Here is a 9,996-nt window from a genome sequence, read left to right as displayed (position 1 = left end):
GATGAGTGATGGAAATTGAGTGACGGAAATTGAGTGATGAAAAATCCTTACCCAAACAGGCCCTTAACTACTGTAGCTAAATTTTTTAAGTAGTTCCAAAAAGTTTCCTCTTATTGAAATTAAGAGAAGCATAAATGGCAGTAAGCAGAAAAGAAAGAGATGGGGTCGGTACCTTAACGAGCACATGTATACTGTACTCACTATTAGTGAGAATCTCCACCTTGAGATTGCTACTCTCATTCCAAAGCATCCAAATGCCTCCCGAAAAATCAGTCGAGTCCACCCGCCGAGAATGGGTGTACAAAAGGGTGTCGATAGAGCCTGTGCCCGCTCTTCAGCAATACAGGGCTCAACGATGATCAGAATTTGTGGACGATGTCTATGATGCAGTTTGTAAGCATGGTTCTGAAAAGCTACATTACCAGTGCCCTGGCAATTCCATGCGACATCTTTATGGAGGAAGAGTTGGGATTTAGGTAGTCATTGGGGACTCCCTAGGTCCTCGGAGTCCTCACTACGAACCGAGCAGTGCATTGATGTCTCGTTGTTGTTGTCTTTACCCTGTACATTGGCTCTAGCTCTCCTAACCTTGCCCAATGCGTGACAGCAACGATAAATGGGAGGCTTGGTCTGGAGTACATGATGATGTACAGTTTTGGTTCGTCCTCCCTCATCATGATGTTGATTTCGCTTAAGTCAAGAAAGCGAAAAATGGCTTCGGGTAGATGTTCCGGTGATTCCACACTAGTTGAACTCTCCTAGGCGTTCTGCTGCCTGACTGATTATGCTTCAATTCTGTGGACACCGTGATTTCCCATGCATCTTCAGTCAAGCAGTTCTCCTCCCTGTGTTGTTCACCGTCTGTCCTTGTCTGCATATCATCTTCGGTTTCAGTTCCAGACTGCTCATAGGTTTTTTTCCGTGAGTTGTCCTTCAGAAAATTGCTCTCGGGGTCGTCAGTTTCATAGGACGAGTTGTCAGTGTGCGTTTCCATCTTTCACCTTTCTTCTTTTCTTCTCCTCAGTTGTCTAACTATGTGGTTCAAACATTCATCTTGGTTTTGATAAGACACATACTTTTCATATATACCATTGTGCGATAATTTTGCAATTAACAATTAGCGGTGCAAACTGTTAGCCAAGAAAAGTTCTGTATTCTAAACATTGTTTATGATAAAGCTTTTGGAGCAAAATTTTTCTATCGCATCCAGGTTTAAGAGGTCAAATGACCCATTGTTCCCAAGGCTTGCTCTCCAAAAGAAAAGCACAGACAACATTATTGTCATAGTGGTGACTCTAGAGAGGCACCATTAAAAAATTGCAATATTTTAGCAGATAGGTCTAATACATTTGAAATTCAAGACAGGCAGCTAACAAATCTTGTTAGATTCCTTGAGAATAATTTCCTACAATTATTACTTTTATCACGGCAACAATAAATCCTATTCTGTGATATCTTTGGCAAGGATACAAATACGGCCTTGGGAAGATTCTCTCCAAGAAGCAAAAAATACAAAAAGATCCCATTTGTACTTGATAGGGAATATTTTGACCAAAACAAAATAAATCTAATATATCAGAGTTGTTAGGATTCCGACGGATCGTCACGTACAAGAGCATTGTCTGGCACCCATGCTTGGCACCTTGTGATGCGATCCGTCCTATGCCCATTCGTCCAATATCCCGTAGCAATGGATGATCTTCTACACTTAGTCCTCCAAGCCATTTGCGTGTCCACCACTTTGTTATCTTCATAAAGAAAGAACTTGCACACCATACCTAAAGATCCTTCTAGATATTTGTATCTCCCAAGTATAGGAAGTTAGGCCCAAATATCTCGGGACATTAACTCCACTACGCCCCTATAAGGGAGGAGCCTAAATTCATAGGAACTTGGTCAGCACCACACCGGTGAACTTTGTAGGTTCTTCATTCTTCAAGTATCTTTAGCGATTGCGTGTTTGGACGATTGACTCACTGACAATTTTTTGCATCATCAGTATTAAACTCTAACAAGTTAGCCATTGATGGCTTTTGTGAGCATTTAACAATATTGGACAGATTGAGGAATGCTAATAAACAAAAAAAATTTCACAAATCAAGGTAACTTATAATAGTTACATGAGCAGCAAATACAAAAACAAGCCTCATATTCAAATTGAACCCAACAAAAAAATGACCCTACAGAGAACTAAAGTTTCAAAAATAGCAAGCAGAAGATCAGATCCACAGAGGACTAAAAATATTCGTTCAATGGCTAAGTGCCAAGCAAAAAAGGAGTGATTGCTGACAAATTGATGCTTTTTGTGAGGTATATTTTACAAAGAACAAGCTACCATCAGCCAAAGCATTTTTACAAACACTTTCACTACTTTTCAAGGGTCACCATTACTTCTCTTTACAAGTTGCTCAACTTAGTCACCTGGGGTAGTATATTGAATCTACGCAATGTTGCTTTCAATACAATTGTTGTGTACTAGATAGCAAGTTAGCATCGCAAAATGAAGGAAGTTGGAAGAAAACTTCGAATTTTTTTGAGACAACTCCATCACTATCTTTTCCTTTTCCATGGAAATCGTTTAAAATAATTGAACACAAAAACTCATAAAAGAACTCCACTTTTAGCAAGTGACTTCTTTGGAACCGATAAGCATATTGTTTCTTCAATCATATCTAAACCAAGCAAATTTTTCAGAGGAAAATATGATGCGGGTGGTCGCCTATCCAAGATCTTCCTATTTTAAAAAATTAATGAAAGGAAAAAGAACAAAATATGGTATGGTATAGAGAGGGATGTTGAACTTTTAGTAGAAATCTGGAGGAGATAGAGAGGGATGGCGTTAGTGGGAAGGAGAAAAATGGAGCAGTGTGTTGTTGGCAGGTAACTAATTAATTGGTATACGAAATTTGTCTGCTTATGTTATGTGACATGGTTTATTAAATATCCTTAGATCCGGTAAGTGACAGATGTATTCCATCTGTTTTTAAAAACAGGAGGAGAAAACGGGAGAAATAGAGACTGATGATGATTGTTTTACTAGCACAACACCAATCACAATTTCCTAACAATAAAAATGAGATACTGATGAAGATTGTTCACTCATTCAAAATTGCATTATGGTCACCAAATTCTTTAGTTACCCGTTTGGCAACAATATCTACTGATCTTTCTTGATTAGTTGTAGTTGCATCAACTACTTTATCCATAGAAAGAACATGTACTGGAAGATTCAACTTTTTTTTTTTAAATTATTATTAGGTGTCATAAGGAGTCTGAGAAAATAACAGCTGCTTACACTCAAAGCCTGAAACTTTATTTGGAAATTTTCATGATTAAAGATTTTGCATGGTTTTGTGATCATATAACAATGCACATCAATAAACCAACAACCTGCAAATAATTGGTATGCAAGAAGACTGTTTGTTGATCATTGGATTGTTTTATAACTCGCTTAACTTGTATTTATGATATGACAGTGAGTACGATTTACAGAAAATCTGTCACAAACACCATAGGTGACACTTATCCAAATTTCACATACCACCCTCTGTAAGAGTCGCATAGAAAAAGGATGTCATCTCCAATGCCACATCTCTAATTCATAACACTTCTGCGACTGGCTATACAGCAACTGCTTAGGAAGGCACCTATATTGCGGAAAACTATGAAAGGCCTCTCACAACCTATGGTGTTCAGTGCAACGTGTGAGAGACTGGATGCATATAAAAACTGCTTAAGATACCTTCTTCTATACTATTGCTGTACCTTGGGAGGATAATGGTGAAATTTTTGCATCACAAGACATTTAAGGGCAGGATTTATTATGAAGTATTCCGTGTTGCATTGCTTATCTCTCTCCCTCTCTCTCTCTCTCCTTTTTCCAGCCTGCTTTTAGGTGATGATTTTCTCACTAGTTCACTCATTCAAAAATTGCAATGTCCTCCAATTTCTTTGGTTAGCCTGTTGGCCACAATATTTAGCTATCTATATTCATTCGCTGAGCTTAATTGGTGGAGAGGGCCACAATACCTATTAAAAATTTGCATTATCAAAGTGATATGCAAAAGGCACCCTCAGGCAAAGCCTTTTTCTATTTCCAACTTATATTAGCACTATAATATTCTATTCAACAGAAAAAAGGGGAAAAAAAAAAATTGTACACCGAAAGGCCCTGAAAAGACCAACTTTGCTGAATCTAGAGCCTGGGACTACAACTGGGTTTGAAAGGAAAAAGGTATGAAAAAAGACTAGCATATTTACCTTGCTTGAACTCTCTTCCTTCCTTTCATGGGAGCAACAGGTTCTTGACTAGCACTTCCACGTCCACTTTTTCTTGACCGACCAAAGCCTTTATTTGTCACAGCCAAGTATTCTAATGATGAAGGGAAATCAGCAATACTTGGTCTTTTACCTCCACTTGAGGTCTTCGTAGCAGCATTCCCGGTATTAGCTACTTTTCCTGGCACCTTGTTGTTGGCAGGGCGAGCACTTCGGGGTTTGACAGTACGATTAGGCATTGGGGTTTCAATGGAATGGTTGGCAGTGGTAGCCTTGCTGCTAGAATCCCTAGAATGCTGCCTCAATTTTTGGGTGATGAGGTCTCTGAGGAGTAGAGCCGATTTATATTCACGTGTGTTCTTGGAGTAAAAGACCAATGAATTGTTACTGAGCAGCAGTAGATCTCGGAAGAGTTCCAAAGCAGATGTGATGGAATGGCTAGCAATTCTTGATCTTATTGTGTCAAAATCCATGTGCCGCTGGATCATTTTCTTGTATCTTCCCCTCTTCTGTATGGAATATAAATAACTAATATGAGTTCCATGCATGACTCAAAAGGTTTATTTTTGAGTTGCAAGTGAAGATCATAAATGTGTAAGATTAAGATTTAGATTAGTTGATTCAATGATGTAGATGATAAGAAATCTAGAACAAATTGTAGGCGCAGTCTAGAATGATGGTAAGATGGTGACCAAGCATCAAATTATTTGTCCATACCTGGCTATCAAGTCGTCGACAGAAGACACTTGCACTTTTATTCTCCAAAAGAGAATTATAAATCTCCATCAGAACATCAATTCCATCCTTACCCAAACTTCTGTTATCAGCACCAGAAGATCCAGCATCCTCACCACTGTTGCTGATTGAATTTTCTTTACACCGGGAGGGAGTTAAAACATCAGCCAAACCCACAAATTCACTTTCTCCAACACTACCTTCCTTGACATCCCAACTGCAATCTTTTCTCTTTCTCTTTCCCCTCCTCTTTCTCACACCCCCTCCTCGTCCCCCATATAAAGTCTCTGCCACTTTCTTGATACCTGACACTTTATCCTGCTCAGAAGACTGTGAAGTTTCCAGCTTTGTCTCCACCCCTTCAGTTGGCATCACTCCAGGATTCTGACATTCAGCCAACCAATTTGTACGGGTTTCCTCTGTGAAACTACCAGCAGATAGCCCATCCTTAGATATCTCTTTACCAGAAGATTCAACTCCCTCTGATTTTTGAAAAGGAACAGGTGATTCAGTCCGGATGGAGCCATAACCAACATGACAGCCATCCCATTTCTCAGCCTTGAGAGATTCAAGCTTTGATTCTAGTGACCTGGAACAGGCAACTTATACAAATCACTACACAAATGCAAGAACACAGACTATAGCTTGCTGCAGACTACAACTCCCAACAGAAAAGCAAATAAAAAGTTTTAAACATACATCAAATAGGAAATTTATAATTATATGGTTTGTCATGCTCCTTTGACGGTCTGACCTCTAATTTTTGACTAATCACATGCTCAAGTACCTGTTCTTCTTTTGATTGGTAAGTTAACACACTCACCCAATGGGTCTTGAACCAAAGACCTTACCCTCCATCCCATTATTATGCCAATTGAGCTACAGCTCATTGGCGCTCCGTGTTCAAGCAACTGTTCTTCATCTTCTTCAACTAACTACTTAGGTAAAACAAATGATTCACACTAAACTAAAGAACATGTCCTTTGAAGATAGTTGAGATCCATGCTTTAGGTGTAGGACTCTATATCTTAACTTGTTCCCACGTAAAGTGCTGCATTATGCCTTCCATCAGGGACAGTTTTAGGAATTGAAATGACTAGATCTACTATCAATAAAGTACCAAAAAGGAAAAGTAAAAGGGGATGCCATCATACTGCTAATATATGCTTTTTTGAAGAGGATGGGAAATGGGAGTAAGCATTTTAGTCTTAATACAAATATATGTGTACAGGGTCATATGATTAGACACAGTCTTCAATAACTAACCCAATTGAGTCCTCAGATAGCTCTAGAGCTCGCCTCAACTCTTCCATTCGCTTCTTCCGTAGCTCATCAAACCAAGCCCTAAGGGAAAAATCAGGAAATTTACGTAAGAAAAAGAGCCATCCTATCAGAATATATAAATATAGATAAAAATATATTGTGGAAATACATACTGAAAAGAAAAGGGATTAGGATCAGGTGCCTAATGCAATTTCTTTTAATGGCTGAGATTGATAGTTGTAAAAAGTAACTTTCAATCTCAATCATTAAGTAAAAAAAGTTAAGAAAAACTTTATGAGAAGTAAAAGTAAAAGTTGAAAAAGTAAAGTAAAAAAAATTTGTGAGACAAATGAGGTGAATTGCAGAGTGATATGTAAAAAAGTCAAAAACCAAGGGAATGTTTGGTGCATGCACTTAAAAACTGAAAATTGTTATTTAAAAACATGTGTAGAAATACGTGTGGGTGAAAAAGTGTGTAAAAATAAGTGTAATATTGTTTAAAAACTGAAAATTGTTGTTTGAAAATATGTACCAAACACCCCAAAGCATCTTAAAAATTTGTTTCGAAAAAAGAAAAAAACACAAGGGGAAAAAAAGCATCATTTATACTAATTCAAACCAAATATTATGCATTACCAGACAATCACAGTAACTTACGTGCATCCAGAATAACGCTGTTGCAAGTCCTCATGTTTGGCTTTACATAACTGCAAACAAGATACTATATATCTTTACTACACTGGGTGTGAAAAAGAATTTAATTGAGAAATTAGTCTGACAATTTCCCCGTATTTCACATATTGATGAAAGATTTTAATCCAATGATCATAGTAAAAAAAAAAAAGAAAGTAATTTGAACTTGACACGTCATCATGTGGATGAAATATGAAGTAAAGAATTAGTCAGCGAAGGATTTCAGGCTTTTCGAAGTACTGAATTCCAATCAGAAAATCAATAGACGGAAGGTCCACCTCGGCAGAGAATGATTACAAGTTGAGAAGTCAGCATGCCTAATTTGCACAATAAAATGCTAAGGAGGGTCCTATGGCTTACTTAGCCAGGATTAATATACACAAAACAAGGATATATATATATAGAAAATAAAAGGGGGGTTGTGGGGTGGGGGCGAAGTCAAGCAAGTAAGTCCTTAAGTCCTGCATTACCCCAACTTTTAAAACATAAATGAATGAATTAAACCAATATTGGAACCTAAGAATGGGTGGGTCCATGTTTCAGAATACTGAAAAAAAAAAAAAAAAAGTAAAAATGCAATTAACTAATCTGCGTTTAAAGAAGCCATCCGTGTCAACAAGAGGGCCATAAACTCTCTGTTAAGATTGCCAAAAACAGCAGCATTTTCATAATAATCAAAACAAACCAATAATGAGCTCAAAACTGCAGCCACTTTTTCTTACAAACATTAATTTTTTGATGGATAGGAATAGGATAGTGCAGTTATGGAAATGAAATTGTGACTTTGAAAAGAAAATACACATCTAGACTATTACATGACTGTATTGTAGCATCTACTACAGAGTCAAATTCAATAATACTACATGGCAATTGACAAGAAAGGAAGAAACATTTGTTGTGACTATATAAAATTTATTTAACACAAGTTACAGAATCGGAATTTATTTACTACTGTTTAGGAGACTAGTAAATAACATCAGAATCATTGGATCATAAATAAATTGTGAGTAACCTCAGTTATATATATACACTAGAGAAGTAAGATCATCGGGTAGTTAATAAAATAAATAAGGAAAGCACATCCTTGTTAATTAATTCATTAATAATACATATGAGATGCTCTTCTATGTGACAACTTTCCATGACATTTATAAAATACCCTGAATATCAAATGTCCGATTAACGAAAGAGAAAATATTATGCTAATGACATGAGTGAAGTCAATGTCATTGGCTAAGCTCTTTCCTAGTAATGCATATACATTTTTTTTTTAAATAAATCACAAGGAATTGCAAAAGGAAAACAAACAAGTCCAAGTAATGAGGCTTAACATTGATTGATTGATTGATTTTAGAAGATAAGGATGTTTGAGTCATTGAGTGAGATTCATTTTCAGAAACACAGAGTAACAGACACAGTAATTAAAATGAGAAACAAACCCAACGTTACATTACATGCAACGGTTACACTCTTTAAAACAGTTTGCGGTTGCGGGTCCCTAAATAAAAGTAAAACTGTAAAAATAAAAAAGAGACAGTAAACAATTACTTTTTTTTTAATTTTAATTTTATAAAGTAAAAAAAATATATAAAAACGAGTACGACTGAAAAATGGAGCGAAACGAAGAAAATGGTAAAGCAAAATAAGTATTTTATAGAGTATATTAGTTTGGATGAATAGTAAAAATTTACCTCGGGGGTGAAAATGTAGGGAGAAGACTGGTTTCGGGCACGGAGCTCAGCGGCGACGATGTCCCAATCTCGGGTGCCGTGGCGGAGTATGGCCCCACCAAGGAGGAGCTCTTCCCATGTACCCCACTTCTCTATTACACCCATCACCTTCTCTTTCTCTTTCTCATCCCACAAAACAAATTATATGAGAACGAAAATTAAATTGGAAAAACAAAAAATGAATTAAACCATGGAACGGCTTTTGGGTAGTTGACAAAAATAAACAAACAAAAAAGTGGTTTTCGGATATGAAGGGTGGTTTTTGCAGGATTGTTTTGCTTTTTTTTGTTTTTTTGTTTTTTTTAAATAGAGAGAGAGGGTATTAATGGTTTTCTTTTATTTTTGTTTCATTAGTTTTTTTTTTGAAGTATGTGATTTTTGAGTTGATTTTTAATTTTTGGAGTTAAAAATAGGAAGCGTGAGAGATGGGGTTGACGGATTCTATTCTAAATGCAAGGGGGGTTTGAAGAGAGAGAGAGTGTGTGTAAATTGTTGTGGCTGTGGATGTTTTGAAATTTTTAAGGAAAAATGGAATTTGCTGAGAAAGCAAGGAAACGTGATGGTATTCTTTTTTATCTATACAAAGATTTTAAGACCAATATCAATATGGGTTAGATTTTTTTTTTTTTTTCCCTCTGTTTTTCCCTATCTAAATACGTGTTTCATCAAAAATAAATAAATAAATAAATACGTGCTGTATTGTATTGCCTTAATATTCTCGACTATTATATAGCACTACGCTTCTAGCGGAATGTCTGAAATGTCCCCCCATCATCCACGGGTATTTTTGCCATTTAACACCAAATTATTAACAATTTCATTAGTTAACAAATTTTGCAAATTATTTTGCAAAGTAGCATCTCAAATTTTATGTTTGGTAACTATTTTCGTTTTCTATTTTTGTTTTCTTGTTTTCCGAGGTGAGAGGCTTGCAGAAAATGAAGAGCACGTTTTCTTGTTTTCAAGGGAAAAAGAAAAAGAATACAAATTTTTCCTGTTTTCAAATGAAAAACACATTTGGTTAGTTGTTTTGAAAAACATATTTATCAAAAACAAAATTCAAGAAATTTGTTTGGTAGTTGTTTTTGAAAAAGTTGAATTTTGTTTTCTTTGGTTTTTCTTTTTAAATTATATTTATTCTAATTCAAAAACACGTTTGTTCCAAAGTATTTAAAATCCTTATACCTAAAGAAACTATAAATCAATTGTTTTGTATATAACATTCAAGCCTAAAACTTTAATCATATAAGACTGAAACTATAACAATTATCAAGTGTTATAAAAGATAATCAATAAC

The 9,996-nt window shown here is 36.0% G+C and overlaps 1 protein-coding gene across 1 annotated transcript; it reads right to left on the bottom strand.

The window, feature by feature from the left end:
- Positions 1-1,330: 1,330 nt before the first annotated feature.
- LOC115993109 lies at positions 1,331-9,177 on the bottom strand. Its single transcript, XM_031117388.1, has 6 exons — positions 8,661-9,177; positions 6,934-6,983; positions 6,280-6,357; positions 4,996-5,602; positions 4,261-4,787; positions 1,331-1,976 (listed from the first exon to the last, which is right to left on the bottom strand). The coding sequence occupies exons 1-6, from the start codon at positions 8,802-8,804 to the stop codon at positions 1,946-1,948; spliced, it is 1,437 nt and encodes a 478-aa protein (XP_030973248.1). The 5' UTR covers positions 8,805-9,177; the 3' UTR covers positions 1,331-1,945.
- Positions 9,178-9,996: the final 819 nt, after the last annotated feature.

This window comes from Quercus lobata, chromosome 5, assembly GCF_001633185.2.
Source record: "Quercus lobata isolate SW786 chromosome 5, ValleyOak3.0 Primary Assembly, whole genome shotgun sequence".
In the NCBI taxonomy this organism is placed as follows: Eukaryota; Viridiplantae; Streptophyta; class Magnoliopsida; order Fagales; family Fagaceae; genus Quercus; species Quercus lobata.
This window is presented reverse-complemented; position numbering and strand designations above follow the sequence as displayed.

Coding starts and splice junctions, on each gene's coding strand:
- LOC115993109 (XM_031117388.1), bottom strand. CDS start 8,804: ATGGGTGTAATAGAGAAGTGGGGTACATGGGAAGAGCTCCTCCTTGGT. Junction 6,984..8,660: donor CCTACATTTTCACCCCCGAG/GTAAATTTTTAC, acceptor TCTTGTTTGCAG/TTATGTAAAGCCAAACATGA. Junction 5,603..6,279: donor CTATCTGAGGACTCAATTGG/GTTAGTTATTGA, acceptor TGCCTGTTCCAG/GTCACTAGAATCAAAGCTTG.